Source organism: Polypterus senegalus, chromosome 7 (assembly GCF_016835505.1).
Source record: "Polypterus senegalus isolate Bchr_013 chromosome 7, ASM1683550v1, whole genome shotgun sequence".
In the NCBI taxonomy this organism is placed as follows: domain Eukaryota; kingdom Metazoa; phylum Chordata; class Cladistia; order Polypteriformes; family Polypteridae; genus Polypterus; species Polypterus senegalus.
In genome coordinates, this window is record NC_053160.1 from 109253227 (window position 1) to 109278449 (window position 25223).

The following is a 25223-nucleotide window of genomic DNA, read 5'->3' on the forward strand; positions in this document are numbered from 1 at the left end:
GGCATGGACTGGTGGACCAGAAGTAGAAATGTAGTGTTCCATGCCATGCTTGGTTTCTGCTGTGGAAAAAGTAGGTTTTGAAAGCTGGGGGAATTCTTTGAGAAGGCAGGTGAAGTTGCAGGTCGCAGCCATTATATTGTACAGGGCAGAAGTAGTGATACTGCTGAGTATGCAAGGAAGGGTGACAAAGTCCTTTGCATCTACAAGACGATGATTCTTAACATCAACCAGCAACCCATTTGCTCACAGGAAGTCCACACCCAGTAGTGGCCTGGCTACCTTGACCAAAACAAATTTCCAAGTAAAATGTCTTCTACTGAAAGATAAGATGGTATGCTGTGTTCCATAGGTGGGGATCCTAGTGCCATTAGCAGCCTCCAGAATGAGCACTTCTCTCCCTGAAGCCACATCAATAGGTGATGAAGGAAGCACGCTCACTTATGCACCAGTATCACATAGAAAACGGCAGCCGGACTGGGCATCTGTTATCTACGGCTGAGTGTTGACTGACCTGGTTGGGCTAAATTTACAAGGAGGGTGGCATTTCTTTGTGTTCTTGCCAAACTGGCATGGCAAAAACACAGGTCAGTTGTCAGGATCGTGGCAGGAGGAGGAATAGCAGCAGAAGAGCTGCCGAGGGTTGCAGGAGAAAGAGAGCTCTGCAAAGAAGAGTGCAGGCTGTTGGCAATCTTGGCTAACTCTCGGTAGTCAATGATGGACACATTGGCCAGAGCAGTGCACACTTGTTCCGACATCTGTTGGCGAAAGAGCTCTCTAAATATAAAACAGGGCTTATGGCTGCCTAGCAAAGCTAACATGTGGTCCATCAATATTATTTTTATATAATAATATTAATAATAATAATATTTAATAAATATTATTTTTTTTCTCCAACTCTTGGAGTTTTTTTTTTTGTTTTTTCTGTCCACCCTGGCCATCGGACCTTACTTATTCTATGTTAATTAATGTTGACTTATGTTTATTTTTTATTGTGTCTTCTATTTTTCTATTCATTTTGTAAAGCACTTTGAGCTACATTTTTTTTGTATGAATATGTGCTATATAAATAAATGTTGATTGATTGATTGATTGATTAACGTGGAGGGTTTTGTGTCTCCGAAGCCTGGCAATGATAGTAGCCACCATATGTCTCTAAAAAGGTATGCCTTTAAGGTTACATATTTGTCTGTGTCCGGGGGATTTTCAAGCTATCATTTCAAGCGACCCACCACCCTGGGCATTGTGGAGTCGCTGAGAGCTGCAACGACATAGTAGTACCCTGTGTCATCTGCCTTAATGTCCCACAATGCGAACTGTGCTTCTGCTTGGGCAAACCATGCTGCAGCTTGCTGATCCCAAAACTCCAGTAACTTGCAGACAGGACTAACATAACTCTGGCATTGTCCAAGAGCATTGGGGTCACCACTGTAGCTCCCTGCGAGGGAAGAAAACATGCCAAACAACATTTTCTCAATGCAGACAAAAACTACTGACTTTATGATTGAACATGCTTAAACTATATACATAACTGTTGCCTCTCCACTCATCACCCCACCCCCTCCCACACTACAGTGCATGTGAACTGTGTCTTTATAGAGGCACAGCGCTTCCAGCCGCTTCAAGCCCATTGAGGCATTCCTTGTGCGATTTTGAGCTATACAAGAACTGCATTGTTGTTGTTATTTCTTTATTAAGTGTTTCTTAAGTTTTAAAATATTGCCAACTCATGGTCCGTCCATTCATTTTTTTAAATTTGTTTAATCCATTACAAGATCACAGACAGCTGCCGTCTACCACAGTGATATTGGGTGTGAAGCAGAAATCACCCTTGGACAAGAGATGGTCAACTGTAGCTTGGGATAACTTATAAAAATATTTATGCTCAAAGAACTATTCAAAAAATGGTATAATGGACTTCCTGACCAAACTGATCAATATGGAAATAATTTGCTATGTAACCTGCAAAATACTTATCACTTGTGCCAGTCAAAACAAGGTTATTCTCAAGCCACCCTTCTGACATAGGTTTATACACTTTAACAGAAGCATAGGTAAACAATTTGTATGATTCCTAATCCATGCAACAATGAAAGGGTGACTATATTTAAGAACTTTAGACTTGCCTACTCAAAGCTAGTTGCAGTCTTGGGCATCTACTTTATTAACACTTTATTAATCTTAGGAACTGGCACTTTCACCTAGCAGATTAGGCAAAGAATCTGTGCCTTCTTTAAAAAGCTCACCAAGCCACTATCTGGGAACTGAGACATTTTTGTACTTGTGACACTTGGAGATTGTCGAAGGTTGTAGTGAGCTCAAGAGCACAAGAAAGGAAAAGGTTTCTAATATGGACTTATCAAAGGGATAGGATCCCACACCGTTCCTTAGGAACAGCCCTTAAATGCAGAGTTTGTGAAGAGAACCAGACAATAGTCACTGCAATGAGCACTCCAAAGAGTATACCTCAAATACTCCAGAAGAAGGGGGACTGGTTGGTAAATTGGATGGGGCACAATGGACTTGACAGAAGTGCCTGCTTATAACAGAGGGCACTTAGCCTGAATGTTCTTGTAAATGTGGTCCCTAAAAGTATTCATGTGTGCATTTGATTCAGTGCCTTGTCACGCACGTGCGAGTAGGAGGACGTTGTTTGGACCAAGTGAAGGTAATTCCATGCCAGGCAAATGGGTGGCGGTGTGCACTAAACCTTCTCCTGTTATCTCTGCAGACCAGCCACAGGAAAACCTGTCTGACTCAATGTTGATGGTGTCACATCCAGTTCTGGGGCATAGGAAGACGCCACTTCCTGTTAGGGGCCTAGGAAGACGTCACTTCCTGTTATGGGGCCTAGGAAGATGTCATTTTCTGTTAGGGGGGCCTAGGATGATGTCACTTCCGGTTCTGGTACCTTGACTGACATCAGAAGGAGGTCACTTCCAGTTTCCCAACGTCACTTCCGGTCTGACTACTTAAAACCACCATCTTTAAAAACCATCATAGTTCATGTCTGGACTCCAACAGAGACACTTCTGTCAAAAACCAAACCCATTTGACAAACCACCCAGCTGGCTGTCCCAAACCTTTTTAAGTGTGTCAAGTCTAATCTTTTCACAGCCTGTAATTAAACCAAGTGTGAGGATGATATCATTGCCCCTTTTCTATTTGCCAACTGAATCCAGTGCTGGGAGGTGACCAGACTGAGACTTAATTGGGCAGCAATTCATGAGAGAAATGTGAGCATGTGAGAAAGGCTTAATTGTGCCAATTTAGGCAGAAAATGTATAATACTCAAGTATTTATGTAGGTCCAGGGGGAGCAAGAAGGATTGTAGACAGATTTAATGAAGCACTGTTTTATCAAAGAAAAAAGCCACATGTTACAAAGAAAATAATATACATTGCTCACAAAAGCTTCATCATTATTTTTAAAGGCTCAGTGAAATGAGATATACTTTATTCGCACATGAAGGAAAAGGTTTTGGACAGTTGTAAAAGAAAATTAAATAAATCTCACCACCTTGGTACCACACCTGACTGGTTTATATGTCTTTAAAAATACAACAGAAATTAGATATTTGAGGATCCCATCAATTACATTTAATAACATATCACCTCCTGAAGTTTTAATTTGTATTCAAACCACAGTGGCATCAACAGAATGTTAAAAATTAAAAAAATTAGAATTACTGCACGCTTTCCACCATATTGGAAAGGATGAATAAAAGAAATGAGCTGCATACATGAAATGAAAAGTTATTAAAAATGTCTTTAATAATTAGAAACACTAGCATATTTATTTGTTTTTGTTTACTTTATGTTAAGTCTGATTCTTAGGATTTGTTTTTTCAAAACGATGCTCCAAGGAATTAAATTGCTTTGTAGGTATAAACTAAAACCACAGCACTTTATAAGAGCCCAACACATTGAGCATTGCAAACTGAAAAATTGGCTGTCTAAAATTTTTAACATACAATTTATAGCTCAAGTTTATGTACTTATACTGTATATTTTCTACAACATTAATAATCTCATTTATATTTATGTGTGAAGTCACATTAAATCAGGCTATTTTCATTTTCCATTTCATAATGCTTTCAAATACTGTAGTAAAATTATTTAATTGATGAGCTATGGCTTTGTTGCATGTCTGTATGCAAGACAGAGAGTGAGAGAGACAGACAAGAGTCTGTCCATCATAATCAGTCACCATAAAAAGGACTTTAGAAACATGGGGGAAAAGACTTCTCGGTCATTCTGAGCAGGATAATAATAGCCCTACTAGTGCTCAAACATTTTTGTAAAATTTTAATTAACAACACGCAAAAAGGAAATGTGCATACAGCACTGTGTTGGAGTGTAATGCCTTAATCCCTCATTATTCTTTTCCTTAACTGAACTTTAACATTGACTCCTATCTTAATTCAAAAAATTATTTTTCTGTTTAAACATAAGGCAGACATCATACATGCATGGGGCAGTAAGCTATGTTTCTGGTTATTTATTGTGTAATGTCATATGCATCTTTAGAGTTAACACTTAATAATAAATGAGAAAGAGAGGTACAGTAAATAAAATGTTCCTGTTACTTGCTTCTCTACATTGTTAACTGGAAGGGAGAAAATAAAAAAAAGTGAACAAAAACAAAGTAAACAAAGGAACTGAGAATGGGTAATAGATTACGTGTACTTAAAGCAAAGTCACCAGCATATTTCTAAATGTATAAATTAAACACTGTGGACTGTTTAAGTTCTATAGCTCAGAGCAGAATTAACCAAACACTTAAGTAAGAGTTTAGTTTAATGGAAAAATTGGGCACAGTTTAGAAAGCAATGTCCTGGAACAAACATACATAAGGGTAGCACAGACTTGAACAGGATATTAAATCATTTAATTTACAGATGCCCTCTATCACTTCCTAATACATTCAACCGGATTTAGATTTACATTAACCAAAATAACACTTCTAGTTTCTTTTTTTACTAAAAAAAATCTTTGCAAAAGTTTTTCTTATTAATTTTGTTGGGACACACAAATGATGCTTTCGTTATTCAATATTATCTTGATTCTTAAGTTGGATTTAAAGATGCTTAGCATGAATACTGAAATGTATTCATTACTTCATTTCAACACATTTACTGTAATACAGGGGTGCAGGGGCATTCAAGGCAAAAAACAACCCTAAACCAGTCATATACATTCTTACATTTAGAAGGGTAGCTTAGAGTTGTGAATCAGCCTAACCTTCACATCTTTCGTTATAGAGGGAAACCACAGTACCCAGAGAAAAACTCACACAGACAGGGAGATTGACATGAAAACTTAACCAAAAAAATAATTAGAAAACAAACTGAACCTAGGTCCCTGTACAGCACAGCAGTGATAACCATTCTGCCAATCCATTATAATAGTTAAGCTGCAAAATTACACACAGAAAAAAAGTTTTGGAATTCTTTTAGTGATTTAGGTGGGAATTTCCTATTCATCCATTTACACTTTATCTATCCATCAAATTCTGGATCTCCTTGAATTAAATAAGGAGTAGGGGTACGGGTTTATCTTGGTAACAATGACAGCAGTCCTGACATCAGCCTTGCATGATTTGGCAGTTGCTGGTAATATCAAAGTAAAATAAAGAAATGACAAATAACATTCAACATTACTAGGGAATTTACTGCGATTTACTGCTACTATGTCAGATACAGCTAAACGTAAAGTATATTTTTTGGAAGCCGTGTATTTAAGAAATCTTAATAAGCATTTCACAATGTGAATGTACTCTTACAAGCAAAATGCTTTTTTCAAATTTCATACTGCTAGGTAATTTTAATTCACATGCATTAGAGCAATTTAAGGAACTATATACCACCAGGACAAAAGTTAAAGACCACTAATCTACACTACACTATAGTATGCAAGTGGAAGAATGCACGTTCTTCTTAAAACTAATGCATCAGATATTATCAGGCAATTAGATCCTACATTTTACAGCTTAATATCACCACTCAAAAAAAGTTCAGACAAAGTCCTAGGATCCATACTGGATCTACAGGCTAAAGAGAGGAAAACATATTATTAAGTCATTCAAGGTTCACAAGACGCATACAAGTCTAATAAAGCAGATTAATTTCTGAGAGTTAGGCTTTAACAGGAACCATAGAATAGCATAATAACTATGAAGCTGAAATAAAAATAAGTGTCAGAAGGATCCCTGAAGGCAGGGAAAGGCACTCCTCATTTACCAGGACTAGATCAAAACACAAATTGTAACTCCAACTCACATTACCAGTGCTATAGAGGCTTGTCCAGACTTAGAAAATGTCTAATTTCCACGTAACCAGAAAGCACAATTAGGACAACTGTGCACATTTAAGTCCCTAATTTATATGTGTGTAAGTTTTAGTTTAAAAAATCATAAGAGGTTTGTTGCTGTAAAGTTGAAATAAAGCATATGTAATTATTGTCCAATTGTCTAAAAATCCAAGAACTCTTTACCAAATCTTTACATTAGAGATAATGTTTTACTTTGTAGTAAATGCTTTCCGTTTAAGTCAGAAAGACAGAAGGGAGGCAGATGTTTTTGTTTTGATGATTGTTTCTTTGATTGTACAATGAAGACAACATGTATCATTGTTATAACTTACCAGGACTTTAATCAACCCTTTCTAATATGTTACCTCATCAATATAAGCAACAAGAACTAAGGTGCATAATAGAGATGAAAAAAGCCTGAAATAAAATGCTTCTAAAAGTAAAAAATAGAACACAAAGTAAAAATATTAATTTGGGGTTGGTCAGTTGAATTAGCAACGAAAATGGCCAAAAAGGAAGGAAAATGTTTTAACAAAACCAATGTTGCATGAGAAGAACTGATCCATCACAAGGTTTGTTTTTTTTTTTGCATTTATCAGACTGGATATTTAACCCTCATACCCCTGTGACCACTAAATGATGTATACATAGCATTATGTGGATGTCTGCAGAATTTAATTTAAAATTCATGACAAATATTACCCAACTGGCCTGCAAAGTTTGGAAAATATTAAATGAAAACCTACAATACTTCTCCAGTATTTTTATTTAACTGGAGCATCAGTCTTCTGACAGGAGATGGAGGTCACTTCTATGGCTAATGAAGAGATTGACCAAATTATGCCATATCTTTAGAACTTGCATTGGACAATTTGATGTTCTCTTCACTTTGTTTCTTTTGCTTTGACATCCCTTCCACATGAAAGCCAACCATGAACTGATACACAATTACCCCAGCGAAGGCTCCGAAGAAGGGGGCAAGAATTGGTACCCACCACCAATTATTTCCAGCCCTAAAATGAACAGAAAACAAACAAACAAAATCAAAACAGAAATTAGTTTTGCACACAAAATTACCTACAGATATAAGGTCAAAACATATTATACAGATAGTGGTTAAAGATGCTTTTTCACTAGCGTTAGTCAGCTTAAGACTGCAAAGGGTGATTTAATATATTTAATATTCAGTAAGGCATCATCAACCTGTACTTGTTCTTCTTTATATTATTTTGTCATTTTATTGTTTGTTGTTGTATCTAGTAGGACTGACTACTGCAATACATTATTCACAGGCTATTCAAACCATACAGTATATGCAGCTTTCAGTTAATTTAAAGGAAGTACAACCACATAACTCCTGTTCTTAAGACTTTACATTAACTTCCAGATAAGGTTAGGGCTGATATCAAAATCCTTCTTCTTACATATAAAGCCTTAAATGGCCAAGGTTCAGCTTCTAAAATAATATAACCAGACTGTAGTCATGGAAGCATCACATTTTAATAACCAGTCCTAATACATTTCAGGCAGTAAACAATTATGAGTAGTCACACTGTTCCAGTGTATTAAAGTGTGATTATTTTATGATAGATTTGACAACCACACAAATGCTCTCTTGTCAATTATGGTTTGTATGTGAGATGACTGAATAACTAAATATGTGGTCAAACACAGCCGACTAGGAAGGAGTTGAGTGGACCAAGTGGAGGTAATTATCCACCAGGCCAGGGGGTGACAGAGTGCACTAAACCTACCTCTGTTATCTCTGCAGGCCAAATACGGGTAAACCTGCCTAATTTAACATCACTTCTGGTTCCGGTGCTCAGACTGATGTCACTTCCGGGTTCCAGCCAAATGACATCACTTCTGCTTTCTGCCTTATAATGCCGCCATCTTTTCAAAACCTCATCAGTTCAGTCTTGGAACCCAACCTAAAGCACATCATTCTTGTTTTCTATACCCTTTTACAGTCAGGGGCAGCATACAGGTGGCTGCCCCAAACCTTTATCCTTTGTTGCGACAACTTTTTTAACAGTGGGGTAGTTGGCAGGATCATGGCATACTATTGCAACTGGAAGCCAACACAAAACAAAGTCTCAACACATGATCATCCCAACCAACTGAAGACCTTTCAGGTAGGAGAGTACCATTCCGGAGTTACCAAGTTGGGGTCCGACAATGTCCGAGGAATCTGGGGTATGTTCCAACCCAGAAACCTCTAAAGAGGCAAGGGACCTACACACGAGGGCCGGGTTCAGAAAGGAACGCAGAGGGGCCTTATTATAGGCTCATAAGGAAGGGGACCAATCCCAAAAACCCCACAAAGGAAAACTCCTTTGATAAAGGAGGGGGGATGCCTCAGGTTGGCAGGCGAGGGACATGACTTGGGAATTTAACCCAGGAAAACCCCTCCAAGAAGAGGCCCATGCACTTTGGTATAAAGTCGGATGTTGGCTAAAGCCAAATAAAATGAATGCCTGACAAACAGTCGAACATATGGCCTGCGCCTTACTAATAAAGGCTCTACCTAATAAACTCACCCAGCTGACCTGGGAACAATCCTATCACAGCATGGTCTCTTTGTTGGGGATCATCAAATGGGCGGAAACCTACTTGGGAGATCCAGAACATACTCCCTGAGTCCAATTCTTACATTGCGGAACATGTTTTGGTGAACTTGGAGATGTGTCAGAAGTCTCCGCAAAATGACAAAGGGGTCTGCAGAGAGATACAGAGTGAAAGGCGATGCGCTCTTGCTAATCCTCTGGCCTTTCACATATAGGATACTACTACAATAATGATTGAGTCTGTCTCACTGTGCATGCATGCAATCTTGTAAGGTTTCAGAAGATTATGACTCTTAGGTTTTATTTTATTAATTTTGAATTGCTGCATTGGAGCTGAAGGCAAATTTTGAAGACATACTCTTTTATTCACATAGGCTCTGACTGCTATATACATCCATCCATCCTCTTCTGCTTATCTGAGGTCGGGTCACGGGGGCAGCAGCTTGAGCAGAGAGGCCCAGACTTCCCTCTCCCCGGCCACTTCTTCTAGCTCTTCCGGGAATGTCCTGGGTCTTCCACGTGGCCTCCTCCCGGTTGGACGTGCCCGGAACACCTCACCAGGGAGGTGTCCAGGAGGCATCCTGACCAGAGGCCCTCATCTGACTCCTCTCTCTTTAAATATTCAGTAAAATTCAATTACAAAAAGTTGTAATTGACAGTCCTTGCCACCAACCAGCATTTTTTTTTTATTTTGAATTCGTACCTACTTTTCAATACACTCAATCTGTGCACAACACCTCATGTCTTATTTAGTGCGTGGCAGGTCTTGTGAGTGTCACTTGTTTAAATTGTGCTTGTCATGTCTTATTTTGTGCGTTTAGGTTCTCTGCCTCTCACCCTTTGGGGGCCACCATAAAGAAAAGCAAAACTGGAATGATTCAATGAACAGAATAAGCCTGCACACCACAGCCTATTTTAATTTCTTTCAGACACAATGCCATAATAACCAGTGGAATTTTGCAAATTCTTTGCATATATATATTAATTTATATAATTTGTTTTTGGTCCCATAATCATTAAATGCAGCAAATAAATGTAATTATGCATTATGAATTATGCATATTCCAACATTCTTAACAAGACCCAAAGAAATAATTCAGCTGTATATTAATTTAAATGTGCATTAATTAATTACTTTGCTGATGGCTGCGCCTAAGAGCTCATTAGTGTGTCTGTCTGCGGAGAGAGTGTTGACCTTGTTTCATTACCTCGGCAGTGACATTCATGTCTCTGGTGACTCTTCCTATGAAGTCAATAGATGGATTAGGAGAGCATGGGGGTGGTCATACGGTCACTAGAAAGGGATGCGTGGGACTCCCCATATCTTAGCAAAAGGACAAAGGTCTAAGTCTTTAGTCCTGGTGCTTTCTGTCTTGCTACATGTTTGCAAGACATGACTGTGTTGCTGCATCTACCACATGATGAAACAGCTTGGGATCCTTTTTAGTAAAGGGGCAGACACACAATCCAGTCCCAGTGGCCAGGTGTTACATAGGAGTCCTCAGCAATGAGGATCCTGTGAGCCACATGGGCATAATGCCATAACTGAAATTACCTCACAATGCAAGTAATAAGTCTCATTCAGGACTCTGTAACCAACCGCTCATTCAACACAAAAATCAAAAATAAAACCAGCGGTACCCAAGGATTCTCCAAAGAGACACAATACTGAAGGAGTCCAGTCTTTGTCTCAGGTCACTAGATAGCATTCGTGTCTCATGAGGTAAGTACCTAACAGAAGAAAACTGATTTATGACCCGAGGGTTTTTACAAAAAAAAATCTTTTATGAGTAACACATAGTACTTTCAGCCAAAGAATTATTCAGCAAAAATGTGTCAAGAAAGGAGCTCCTTTGTGAGTTTTTTTTTCATTGTTGTTTTTTCTTTTTAGTCATTCAGGTGTATATTTGAGGGGAGTTTGTTGTTTATCATAATATAATTTATTTATGTATTTGTAGAGCTTCTGTAAAATGCCAGATTTCCCCCAATTGAATAGTAAAGTTCTATCTATCTATCTATATCATATTTGAGTTATTTCCAATTATGTTATGATAATTCCTTTTAAATGTTTTATTCAACTCACACCATGTTTTCTATCAAAAACATGATCCAGAAATAAATAAGCAATCAGTTTAATATCTTTTAATTGGGTTTAATAAGGTAGGTCAGTTGCTATTTCAAATTCCTTTCTTCCATATTTTTGACATAGCAAGAAACTTGTTAGATTACAGCACTATTCATAAGCTATATTTACCCATTCACCAGGTCTTTGGCCTCTCTTTTGATCAAGATCAAGATCAAGATTCTTTATTTGTCACATGCATAGTTATACAGGACAACACGCAGTGAAATGCATTCTGATCCGTTTATCAAAACTGTGCAAAGTTAGAAAAATATCAGTGAGATTAACAAAAAGTCCTAGATTGAAAGATAACAGTATAATAGAACATAATAAATAAGTAAAATTAAGTGAATAAAGTAGAATTAAGTGTTAAGGTGCAATAGTGCAGTGATTAATGTGCAAAACCAAATTTAGACAGGTGCATAGTTAAATGACAGACAAATTCCAAAATAAGTTAAGAGTAGACTGCACAGTACAACTTACAGTTAAGTCTAAGTATGTGGAGGGTCATGGATGAGATGCCATGTTCTGATTTAACAGTCTTATGGCTTGAGGATGGAAACTCCTTCTGAGTCTCTCTGTCCTGGCCATGATACTACAAAACCTTTTGCCTGATTTTAACAGATGAAACAGGCTATTGCTGGGATGAGAGCTCTGGTCCTGCATCTTCTGGTGTAAATGTCCTTGCATAGATGGTAGAGCTGACCTGCAGCAGCGTTTCACTGCACGGATCACTCTCTGTAGGCCTTTACGGTCCTGAACACAGCAGTTTCCAAAAAAGGATGTAATGTTCTGTGTCAGGATACTTTCCACAGCGCCAGAGTAGAAAGTCTTTAGAATCCCTGAAGAGACCCCAAACTTCCTAAGCTGTCTGAGATGGTAGAGTCTCCGCTTTTCCCTTTTGCTCTGAACTTGAATGTGTTCAGATCATGTCAGGTCCTCAGAGATGTGAACCCCCAGGTATTTAAATCTGTTCACTCTTTCCACTGGAGTTCCATTAATGATGAGGGGCTTATAGTCCCGCTGCTGTCTCCTGCTGAAGTCCACCACCAGCTCCTTGGTTTTGCTGATGTTGAGCTGGAGGCAGTTTTCCTGACGCCACAATGTCAGGTTTGCAACTTCATCCATGTAGGCCGTCTCATCGTTGTTCGCGATGAAGCCCAGTACACCGTGTCATCTGCAAACTTCACGATAATGTTGGAGGAATGCGTGGACGTGCAGTCATGGGTGTAGAGGGAGTACAGCATGGGGCTAAGAACACACCCTTGTGGAGCTCCTGTGTTGATGGTGGTGGTGTTGGAAACACATTTACAACCCTCACTGCCTGTGTTCTCCCTGTGAGGAAGTCCAGCACCCACATACACAAGCGGTTGTTGAGTTCTAAGTCCCTCAGTTTCACAAATAGCCTACCGGGTATTATTGTATTGAATGCTGAACTATAGTCAATGAACAACAATCTCACCTAGTTTCCCTGTTTCTTGTCCACATGGCTGAGGGTGGTGTGCAGTATGTGGGAAATGGCATCCTCCGTCGATCTGTTAGGACGGTAGGTGAACTGGAGTGGGTCAACGGTGCTTGGGATGGAAGATGAGATGATGTCTTTCAGTAGCCTCTTGAACACCTTCATGACTATTGATGTCAGTGCAACAGGTCGGTAGTCATTCAGGCATGTAGGCTTATTGTTCTTTTGAACAGGAATGATTGTGGATCTTTTAAAGCACATAGGAACCACAACGCTAGAGACTCGTTGAAGATGGTGGTGAGTACGCCAGCTAGTTAGTCAGTGCAGCAATGCAACAGGCATCCAGAGATGCCATCTGGTTCTGTCGCCTTCCTGATGTTTACTTGCTTCAGTGCTGTACGCACATCGTGTTCTGCAATGCTGATGATGTCACCGTCCTCTGTAGTCAGGCAGTAGTTAGCACTAGCTGCGCAATTAGCCTCAAAACGGGCATAAAACGCGTTGAGTTCGTTAGCAAATGCAAAGGCAGAGTCTGTGCTTACCGTCACGTGAGATTTTCCTTTATAGTCCGTGATGGTATGCAGTCCGTGCCACATGCTCCGTATGTCGCCGTGTTGAAAATGCAGCTTTATTCGATCCTGATACTGGCATTTGGCGACTTTCACCGCATGTCAAACGCTGTATGAAGCCACTTTGTAGGCACTCATATCGGCAGTAGTGAGTCCAGCATTATAATCAGGGATTCGAGCATTTACTGCCGTGCAGATCGATCTATCAACCCACGGTTTCTGGTTGGGAAAAGATTTAACTCTCACTGTGGGGACAACTTCATCAGCAAGCATACTAAGAAAGTTAACTACTGCTTCCGCAAACTCGTTGATGTTATCTGCACATGTCTGGAACATGTCCCAGTCTACGTTATCAAGCACGTCCTGCAGCATGGCTTCTGATTGGGCAGACCTGCACTTCACCTCCTCGTGACAAGAGCTTCATGAATGAAACTGTTTATATTCCGGCATGAGGATCTCATGATGATCTGATTTGCTCTACTCCCATTATACTATACCTCTTTGCTAAGCTTTTCGGAACATTTTGTTTCACATATATTAGCCAACACTGTCAGTTTCCTGTCATTTCACACCATTTTTCTCAACAGTGTTCATTGAATAGTCAGTAATTAGTTATCTTAATTCAGTCTTTTTATCTTAGTTTCTTCAACATTTGCTTCATATTCCTTATTCACCATCTGGTTGCTACACCCATAAACTCATCCCTTCAAAGAAGGTGAGGTTCCATTAAATGTCAGAATAACATATAATGCCCCAGTATACTTCTGTGAACATCCCATCTTTGTGATCACTGCTTACGCTCAAAATGATTAAAGAACAGAAATTCTCATGTACTCCAAAACAACTTTTTATCATTACATGTTTGATAGACCAGTACTCAATTAACTAAAATGTACTTTCAGAGCTACCCTAATTAAAAGTTGAATTTAGGGAATGAATGTATAAATGATACTACTATTTTTGTTTGTTTGTTTGTTTTCTACCATCCTAACAATGATGTCCTCAATCTTACTTTCAATTTAGACCTCAAAATGTGATATCCAAAATCAGAGCTGAAAAATTACAATTACGGGCAATCAGAACTGGTTTGAAGGAAAGCAGGGCTAATAAGTGAGGAACTTAAATCAAATGTGTTTAAAGATGGGGAGTTAAAGGGAGAGATGCCTAACTGAGGAGAAAGCAAATCATTTTTATCCTCAGAACTACAGTGTTTTGTTATGTTTGATCCTTGGGTGAAGTCTATTTTCTTAGTTTTGAAGGTTACAAAAACAGAAAATCACAATAAATGACTTACGTGAAGACCTCAGAACCCCAGCCTGCAATTGAAGTGAAAAGTCTTGGCCCAAAGTCCCTGGCAGGGTTAACTGCATATCCAGAGTTGAAGCCCATTGAAAGTCCAATAACAAGAACTACAAAACCCACAGTGAAGGCCTCCAGGCCTTGTGGAATGGGGTTGTTGTATGGGTCAACAATTGCCAAGATACACACAATAAGAGCAGCAGTGCCAATGAACTGCAGAAACAAAAACAGGTATTATGCACTATTACTTTCACCATATACATATTTTATTGTCTGACTGTTCAGTTAACTTATGCAAGAAATGCAAAACAGAAAAATTTCAGGTTTAATTGGTTTTCCATAAAAACACCCATGACAGTTTTTTTCCCCTAAACAAGAGTAGAACTCACATCTAAGTTTTCTACTCAAAACTCACAACCTTTGTTTTGACAACAAGAGGGAGTAACATTGCTGTGACATGAAACTCTTTGACCCACTATATGTCCACCATCTCAATATCATATATTTCCTGATTATATGTCTCCTTATTAGATGCATATGCTTGTGTGAAATAGCTAAATAAGTGGATTTCAGAAGCTCATCCAATAAACAAAAGAAAAATGTGAAGCAATACAGAAATGTTGACTTTTGAGAGCAAAAATGGTAAAATTCTCAAACTGCAGAGCCTCACTTCAGAAGCCAAGTATTTTCAAGGATGATAGGGCATAACTAGTAGGATTAGTGGCTCACTCTTTGTTAGTTGCATTAAGCTAAATACATTTTAAATCCGATAAACATGCATACTGTTAGTGTTCTAACATATGGAATGAAGTTATAAAGGCAGTTTTAAGATGCCAGACGGAGTGAACCAAGAAGATTTACAAACCACATAAGTTAAAAAGCTATTTTTATGAACATTATTGTAATTGAGATTTATAAGGTATTTATTTGCTTCTTGTTAGTGGATGAATTTCACATGCAACATTGTGTATTTGAATAAAATCATTGACCCTTTATGTAAATAAACCACCTTTCTACATGTTATCTATAAACATATTAATAGTTTAACCCATTTATCCACACAGTGAATTAGCACAGGTCTATTCCAGCAGCTTTAGAGGTAAGTACAGAACCAAAACAAGACCTTCACACAAGCACATATATTTGGATCTATTTACATCTTGTTTGTTTCAGTAAGAAGTGGCACTGACAGTCCTTCTCAGCTTTTACTATACTTTAAGTTCTATCATTTAAAAAAATCAGTCTTAGACTCAACTTCCATCATTTCACTTTTTTGAGAGTGACAATACATGTCTCTTAGTCTTAAAAAAAACCCTTGGCATTGGTTTTACCTGGTCAAAAAAACCATTTACAAGAGTAAGATGCTCTGAAGGGAAGGTAGCAAAGATTCCTGCAGTGGCGTTTAACCCAGTCACAAGGAGATGATTACCTCCATAGGCCCAAAGGGCATCTAGAAAGTGAACATAAATTGAATGAACAACAATCTTTCAGACATAGCTTAAAAGTTTATTTATGAATCTTTAATATGTCAAAAAGGTTCTGAATAGCTAACACTGAAGAACTAACTCAGAAACAGGCTTTATGGAAGATGTAACGCATAGCTTCAGGAGCCAAGGTGCTTACAATCTCACATAGCAAATTGCTATTTTCTAACCATCTATACAAGATCAACTTCAAGTAATATAAATGACAAAGTTGCATATCTGAAGTCTCGAATGTCAAAGAAATGGTAATATATACTCTGTGTTAATAATGTCTGTCTGTTAATTCAGCTCTCAAGAACTAGACACTGTTTATTAGCATTCAGTGCACTTAATCTAAACAGACTGAGAGGTTATGCACTAATTCATTATTTTATTTTTACAGTACACTCATTTTCTTTTATGCCACTTTAGCCTAGCTTAATTTTCTACTTACAATCTTAGTTTCAGTTTCAGCAGTAAAGTGGTAAAAGACTTAAGATCTCTTCTGCTTTTGGCATTTTGGTCAGTTCATTTTTGCCACAGTGCATATTTGGGAAGTAGGATATTGTGACTGCCCACAGGTAGTTACCTATTGTCTGTTACACATAACCTTAACCAGAGGGTTGCAATTACATTTAACAGCTGTGAAGCAACTGCACTAAATAAAGGCCCTATGTATTGTGCATAGATAAAAAGAATGCAGAGGGGAGATATAATCCTTAAGACTTGATTCAACATGCATCTTCACCGGCAGAAACAATTCTACAGATGTTGACAGCATCCCAGGGATTTTCTGAATTCCAGAACCTCAGCTTTTGTTTAATGTTTCTTTGGTAGCCTCAAGCACAATGGTCAATCTTCAAGTTAAGATTTTTTTTCTTGGCTTCTGTGTAAATAATTCACTCGATGGATTTCCAGTTTATATAGTATTTTGTTTTGTCAATATATGAGGCCAGGATCACATTGGCCTTTATAAAAGAATAGAAATAAGGCATGATTCAGAAATTACTGGATATATCAAAGACAAAAAACTTATCACTCACCAAAGTACAGTCCAAAGATTATTCCAGCCCCAAGGAAGGATCCTAGGGTCTGGGCCAGAAAGTATACTGGGAGCTTGATCCAAGGCTCACGTCCCAGAAGGCAAAGAGAAAAGGTCACAGCAGGGTTGAGATGTCCACCTAGAAAGACAGCATATTTATTACATAATCTTTAGGCTTTTGTTAAAACAGTTATAATAAAAGAAGTAAGGCGAAAATTTCAAAGTTAGGCTGGGAGATTAACAACTGCGATTATTAAGATGACAATTACGACAGTCTACTTTAATGATAAACTACAAGGTTAAAGTAGACATTTTGAGATTTAAGCCGAAATTTCCACTTTAACCACAAAACAGACCATTTCACTGTGTCCACTGTGTCTAATAAGCTACCGTACGTTCTGATGCTGTTGTGAAGGTGGCAAAAAAAGAAGGACAACACACAAGTGAGACTTTATTACGTTGGGGAATATATGATGCTTGAATATAAAAGCACCACGAATGCATTTGTATGTTGGCATTTTGCTTCACCACACTGAACCATTCATCACACATCGATCTGTCACATTCATCACACATTAATCTGTTTGTAGATAGTAAACAGAGATTCTAACATCAAGACTTGATGTTATGACTTGATTGCACTGCACTCCCCAACTTTTTGCTGGTGCTGCACTTGTGCACACGTTGCGTTAATTTCCGAGGATGTGCTCTGAGGACGTGTCAAATAAATGGTGGGCAGCTATGAAGCTTGCTCGTTCCAAACATTAACTATAAACCAGCCCTATTATTGTAATCATCAAAAGATTTGATGTTGAGATTTTAATGAATCTTGACGTTTTAGACCTCCCTGAGTCCAAAAATACCATTTTTGAAATTATGCCTGTGTGTTTGTGTGTATGTAAACACAATAACTTAAATACACCTTCACTTAGGTCAACCAAATTTTGCATACAAATATTAGGTACAAAACATAGACTTCTATCAACTTTTGGGCTATTTCCATTAACCGGAAGTGGTATTTTACTTTTATTATAATTGTTCAATAAATTATTAATTTAAATCTAGTCATTGTCTTGTGGTTTACACCTCAGATATTCATCTCCATATCTGAGTATACGAAAAAGCGTAGGGGAGACCACTCGATATTATTTATTTATTTCTACATATGCAGCATTAATCAATGCTATACAGTTTTTAAGTTTTTGTTAACACTGGTGCTTGCAAATTCACACCTCCAATACCCTATACATACTGTTGAATCAATTGGTAGACCTGAATAATTTGAATAACAACAAAAGAGTATTTGTCCATGGTACCAGATTTATGATAGAGTGGTATTCATATTGTAATGTCTGAATAATCCAGGATTTTATTTGGTGTAAATAATCCAAAATGCTTAAAGAAGTATTGATCCACAATTTTTCTGAGAACACAAAAATAAAAATTGAAAAGGAAAAACACAATGCACAAAACATTTGCACTTGTGTTTAATTTTTCTCCCTCGCCTATTGAATACACAAATGCATTTTAGAAGCTTTCATGACCTTATAATTTAGCTAACAATAAAGATAAACACATTTTTATCCTAGTGGAGTTAAAAACACACTTTAGAAAGGTACAATAAATGTCTCTACTTAACCTACTTCCTCCCAGAAACAGTTCCTTTGAGGGGTTATAAACATGAACTGAATCAGGTAGATAGATTGATAGATAGAACAAGAGTAAAGCACAAACAAACAAACAATACCATATATGTAAGGGCAGGCTGTCAGTTTTGTAGTCCAAATTAAAAGAGATAGGTGGCAAAATGAGGAACTGAACAAGTGTTATTCTCCAAGATTCTGCCTGTGCCAGGCACAAGTCTAAGTATATTTAGGCATATTTGGTTTAACATGTGGCTCCTCTACACTCAGGTGTATGATAGAGAAGAACATCGGTTTAGGGTGCATTGGAACTCCTTCTGGGGCAGATGGGATTTCTTGTCCTGTGACTAGGTTACATTTGAACTGAGGCAGTGCCAATGATTTGGGAAGGCATATGAGGGGTTATTCAAGGCTTTTTTTAACTAGTTTAAAGGGGTTGTTGTTAAGAAGTTTATGACAGGCCAGGTTTATAACTTCACATGATGGGGTGAACAGTAGTGTAAAAACAAATATTCAAAATAAAAAGTTCAAAGTAAAATCAGCCAAAGTAAAATAAAGCAATACATTAAAAATTGTTTGCTTTAATGGTAGGAGTATCAAAAATAAAGCAAGTGAGTTGGATTTGTATGTAGCATAATTAATTATATCATTGAGATAACAGAAACCTGGCTAATTACAGCAACAACAGTTTATTGTATAGCCCAAAATCTCACACAGAATGCCTCAATGGGATTTAACAGGTTCTGTTTTTTGACAGCTCCAAAAACTGGACTCACAAAGAAGACAAGAAAACTCATCCAATTCTCAAATTGATGCCACCAAACAGTGTGAACCCTTTGTGACCATGACCCACCAATACCTGTCTGGTCTGGGGTCTCCTCCCACACCCCTTTAGGAATGCACTCTCTCTCCAAAGGACACCTTGGCCAGTTCCTCCAATGACTTATTATAACGTAGACTAGCCACCTCCTCCTCAGTTCAGGGATCGGATCAAGTGGCATCTCCTGCAGATGTAATCTTCATGAAATACTGACTCTTCCAAGACATACTCCAAAAAGTCCAACTTCCAACAGAACTTGCATTGCACTGGTCTCATTATTAAAATGTGACTTTGGATTACTAAAACTGCTCAACTTTTTTTCATTAAATATAAATATTTTAACTTAAATTGTAAAACTAAAAAAACTGAATCTAAAAAGTTAGATCAAAAGAACTGCTGCAGTTATTTTACTCCTTCTGGTCCTTTAAGCTCCTGTAATATTCTCCCCATTCTCGCAGCACTTCTACACATTGGGATGATGTCAGCAAGTTTTGGTTTACAATGTCCTTCGATTTCTAATGTTGTGGTGTAATTTAGTACTTAATCAAAATAATTCAACAGGTCCAAATTTAATCAATGCCTTTGAGAATTTAGATTCCCACATGGAACTTTTCTGGTTTAGACTAAAGAGGTTTAACTAGCTATGCCTGTCAAAGTAGGACAAACTCTTTAGCTCTGAGATGCACTTGGTTGCTCTAGTGTGGTGAAGAGAACTATTCAGTACTTCACAAGTGATTTCATTAGTGGATTAAAAATGTTGTGTACATCTATTTCCATACTCACATCGCGTTGTATAAAAACTAAACTTGGCACGCCAGTTCAAACCATAACGTACACAAGTTTTCGGCTCAGTTTTGCAAACTGGCAGCACCCAGGATCAAAGCAGTGCTACTATTCCTGGGTGGCTTCCCTTTATTTTTTAGATTCAAATCCCCGACGTGGCTTTATCAAATACACTGACATTAACAGCATATCTTTTTTTAGTTTAAGGCATCCGATTGTAATGAACCTGTAACCATATAATAGTGCACGGAATGGCCAAAATATTCCAAATACTATAGCTGCTTTAGCATTGTTACTCTCAGTGCATCACAAAGTATTTTAACCCACTGTATCCGAGTATGGAATCACAGCTCTACAGCAGCTGATCGGAAAGCTCTACCGCAGATTGTGTCAGGAGAGGAGAGTATCATAGGTGTATGGCTTATAGCACACGCTGCCTGAGCCATGCACACAGTCTATTGGAACTTCTCCAATTCGGCAAATGCTTCAGAGCCTTTCCTTCATGAAACTTGAGGTTCAGAAACAGTTTAATCCCAAGAGATATAAACACACTCAATCAGTCCATCAAGTGCTCCCGGTAGAACTGTTTGTACTTATCCTCCATCCATCCTCTTCCGCTTATCCAAGGTCGGGTCACGGGAGTAGCAGCTTAAGCAGAGAAACCCAGACTTCTCTCTCCTCGGCCACTTCTTTCAGCTCTTCCGGAGAATCCCAAAGGCGTCCCCAGGCCAGCCGGGAGACATAGTCCCTCCAGCGTGTCCTGGGTCTTCCCTGGGGCCTCCTCCTGGTTGGACGTGCCCGGAACACCTCACCAGGGAGGCGTCCAGGAGGCATCCTGATCAGATGCCCGAGCCACCTCATCTGACTCCTCTCGATGCGGAGGAGCAGCAGCTCTACTCTAAGCCCCTCCCGGATGACTGAGCTCCTCACCCTATCCTTAAGGGAAAGCCCAGACACCCTGCGAAGGAAACTCATTTCAGCCGCTTTTATTCGTGATCTCGTTCTTTCGGTCACTACCCATAGCTCATGACCATAGGTGAGGGTAGGAACGTAGATCGACTGGTAAATTGAGAGCTTTGCCTTACGGCTCAGCTCTTTTTTCACCATGACAGACCGATGTAGAGCCCACATCACTGCGGATGCCGCACCGATCCGCCTGTCAATCTCACGCTCCATTCTTCCCTCACTCGTGAACAAGACCCCGAGATACTTGAACTCCTCCACTTGGGGCAGGATCTCCCCAACCCTGAGAGGGCACTCCACCCTTTTCCGCTGAGGACCATGTCTCGGATTTGGAGGTGCTGATTCTCATCCCAGCCGCTTCACACTCAGCTGCGAACCGATCCAGAGAGAGCTGAAGATCACGGCCTGATGAAGCAAACAGGACAACATCATCTGCAAAAGCAGTGACCCAATCCTGAGTCCACCAAACCGACCCCTTCAACACCCTGGCTGCCCTAGAAATTCTGTCCATAAAAGTTATGAACAGAATCAGTGACAAAGGGCAGCCCTGGCGGAGTCCAACTCTCACTGGAAACGGGCTCGACTTACTGCCGGCACCGGTTGTACAGGGACAGAACAGCTCTTATCAGGGGGTCCAGTACCCCATACTCCCGGAGCACCGCCCACAGGATTCCCCGAGGAACACGGTCGAACGCCTTTTCCAAGTCCACAAAACACATGTAGACTGGTGGGCAAACTCCCATGCACCCTCCAGGACCTGCTAAGGGTGAAGAGCTGGTCCACTGTTCGCGACCAGGACTAAAACCACACTGTTCCTCCTGAATCCGAGGTTCACTATCCGACGGACCCTCCTCTCCAGAACCCCGAATAGACTTTTCCAGGGAGGCTGAGGAGTGTGATCCCTCTATAGTTGGAACACACCCTCCGTCCCCTTTTAAAGAGGGGACCACCACCCCGGTCTGCCAATCCAGAGGCACTGTCCTCGATGTCCATGCGATGTTGCAGAGACGTGTCAACCAAGACAGTCCTACAACATCCAGAGCCTTAAGGAACTCGGCGATCTCATCCACCCCGGGCCCTGCCACCAAGGAGTTTTTGACCACCTCGGTGACTTCAGTCCCAGAGATGGGAGAGCCCACCTCAGAGTCCCCAGGCTCTGCTTCCTCATTGGAAGGCATGTTAGTGGGATTGAGGAGGTCTTCAAGTACTCCCCCACCACCCACAACGCCCGAAGTCGAGGTCAGCAGCACACCATCCCCACCATATACAGTGTTGACACTGCACTGCTTCCCTCCTGAGACGCCGGACGGTGGACCAGAATCTCCTCGGCCGTCCAAAGTCGCTCTCCATGGCTCTCCAAACTCCTCCCATGCCCGAAGTTTTGCCTCAGCAACAACCAAGCCGATTCCGCTTGGCCTGCCGGTACCTATCAGCTGCCTCCAGAGACCCACAGGACAAAAAGTCCTATAGGACTCCTTCTTCAGCTTGACGGCATCCTCACCGCCGTGTCCACCAACGGGTTCGGGATTGCCGCCGCGACAGGCACCACCACCCTGCGCCACAGCTCCGTCAGCCGCCTCAACAATAGAGGCACGGAACATGGCCCATTCGACTCAATGTCCCCACCTCCCTCGGACGGGTTGAAGTTCTGCCGAGGTGGGAGTTGAAGCTACTTCTGACAGGGGACTCTGCCAGCCGTTCCCAGCAGACCCTCACAACACGCTTGGGCCTACCAGGTCTGACCGCATCTTCCCCACCATCGAAGCCAACTCACCACCAGGTGGTGATCAGTTGACAGCTCCGCCCTCTCTTCACCCGAAAGTGTCCAAGACATATGGCCGCAAGTCCACGACACAACCACAAAGTCGATCATCGACCTGAGGCCTAGGGTGTCCTGGTGCCAAGTGCACATATGAACACCCTTATGCTTGAACATGGTGTTCGTTATGGACAATCCGTGGCGAGCACAGAAGTCCAATAACAAAACACCGCCGGGTTCAGATCGGGGCCATTCCTCCCAATCACGCCCTTCCAGGTCTCACTGTCATTGCCCACGGAGCATTGAAGTCTCCCAGCAAAACGAGGGAATCCCCAGAAGGTATGCCCTCTAGCAACCCTCCAGAGACTCCAAAAGGGTGGATACTCCAAACTGCTGTTCGCGCATACGCACAAACAACAGTCAGGACCCTTCCCCACCCGGCGGAGGGAGGCCACCCTCTCGCCCACCGGGTAAACCCCAATGCACAGGCTCCAAGTGGGGGCAATAAGTATGCCCACACCTGCTCGGCGCCTCTCACCGGGGCAACTCCAGAGTGGTAGAGAGTCCAGCCCCTCTCAAGGAGATTGGTTCCAGAGTCCAAGCTGTGCGCCGAGGTGAGTCCGACTATATCTAGCCGAACCTCTCACCTCGCACACAGCTCAGGCTCCTTCCCTTCAGAGAGGTGACATTCCACGTCCCAAGAGCCAGTTTCTGTAGCCGAGGATCAGACCACCAAGGTCCCTTCCTCCGGCCACCACCCAACTCACACTGCACCCAACCTCCTTGGCCCCTCCCATAGGTGGTGAGCCCATGGGAGGAGGACCCACGTTACCTCTTCGGCTGTGCCCGCCGAGCCCCATGGGTGCAGGCCCGCCACCAGGCGCCGCCATCGAGCCCCACCTCCAGGCCTGGCTCCAGAGGGGGCCCGTGACCAGCGTCCGGCAAGGGAAAACGCGTCCACAGTTTTATTCTTCATTGGAGGTTTGGAACCTTCTTTGTCTCATCCCTCACCTAGGACCAGTTTGCCTTGGTGGTTCTACCAGGCATAAAGCCCCGGACAACATAGCTCTTAGGATCATTGGGACACGCAAACCCCTCCACCACGATAAGGTGACGGCTCACTGTTTGTACTTACAAGAACAATTACCTCACTGAAAACTTGGATTACAGTTGTAACATTGCATAACCTGAGCCACTTATGCCTTCATATTGTATATTTTTCCATTTTTTTTAGCGTATTATTGTTTTTGTTGTTGTTATTTTACCATTTTATAGGAAAATAGGTTTATGGAGGATTTGCATATTGAATCTCATTGTACCATACAATAACAATAAAAGAATTCAATTTAACTCAATAAGAGATTTACAGATGATGACGACTGGCTTCTAAGTTGATTTAGATTTCCAGGCGCTACCTTCTTGGAGCTCTTGATATCTTTTTTCAGATGAAATGTAGTAAAGTGTATACATATACTGTATATATATATATATATATATATATATATATATATATATATATATATAAAACATAATACAGATAATTTTTAACATCATTTAAATAATGTATACTGTTATTAAACATGTGGACAGTGGTAGTGATGAACTGGCACCCTGTTCAGGGATTGGATCGTTCCTGCTTCGCGCTGTATTCTTCCTGGGAATGGCGCAACCCTGGATGAATAGTTTCGTGGAATAATTAAAAATGTACTATGGAAATATTTAAATGTTCCTTCCAAGTTTACAGATAGCTTGACAATTGTTAAAGAGGTGATTATGTGGCGATTGGTTACTTGGAGAAAGAAAAGGAAGGACAGGAATTGGGGGATAGTACCTTTGAAAGAAACAGTACTGCTGCAACAAATTTCGAGGGTCATGCACGGCGCAGCAAGCATCTTGCAGGAGACAGGAACACTCTCTGGATGGGACGCCAGCTCATTGCTGCCATTGCGCCACTGTGGCCCCATATTTAAAACATGCTTTAATTCATTTCATCATGAAAATGATATCAAGTATACTTATTGGTATTGGTATTGTTCAGAGTACTGTAATATCATGAATGTAATGTATTGTGTCCTGTTGGTGTAAGAGAAATCTTGTTTTAAAAGCACATACTGATTCACACACATAGAGCAAATAGAACACTTAAAATATGAAGCATTTAACATGCTACTTTAGTTACGATGAGATTTGTAAATTAAAAGATTTTAAAATTAAGTTTAATGACGATCTACTTTAAATGACAAAATGAACTACATGATTAAAGTGGAAATTGAGATTAAAGTTGACATTGAGCTTTTTTTTTCCCCCACTGTGTCCCTATTTTTTTTCTTTTCTCTGTACCCTAATAAGCTTCATTAGGTCCATGAGGGGTCTGGGTCTCCTAAAATCCACCACCAGCTCTTTGGTTTTGCTTGTGTTCGGTT

The 25223-nt window shown here is 40.3% G+C and overlaps 1 protein-coding gene across 1 annotated transcript in view; it reads right to left on the bottom strand.

The window, feature by feature from the left end:
- Positions 1 to 3336: 3336 nt before the first annotated feature.
- Positions 3337 to 25223, bottom strand: part of aqp3b (aquaporin 3b) — a 48345-nt gene continuing 26458 nt past the window's right edge. Inside the window, exons 3-6 of the mRNA XM_039759153.1 lie at positions 16834 to 16971; positions 15659 to 15777; positions 14323 to 14540; positions 3337 to 7321 (exon numbers count right to left, since the gene is read on the bottom strand). Coding sequence (XP_039615087.1) covers positions 7147 to 7321; positions 14323 to 14540; positions 15659 to 15777; positions 16834 to 16971 — 650 coding nt within the window. The 3' untranslated portion in view covers positions 3337 to 7146. The remainder of the gene's footprint in view (positions 7322 to 14322; positions 14541 to 15658; positions 15778 to 16833; positions 16972 to 25223) is intronic.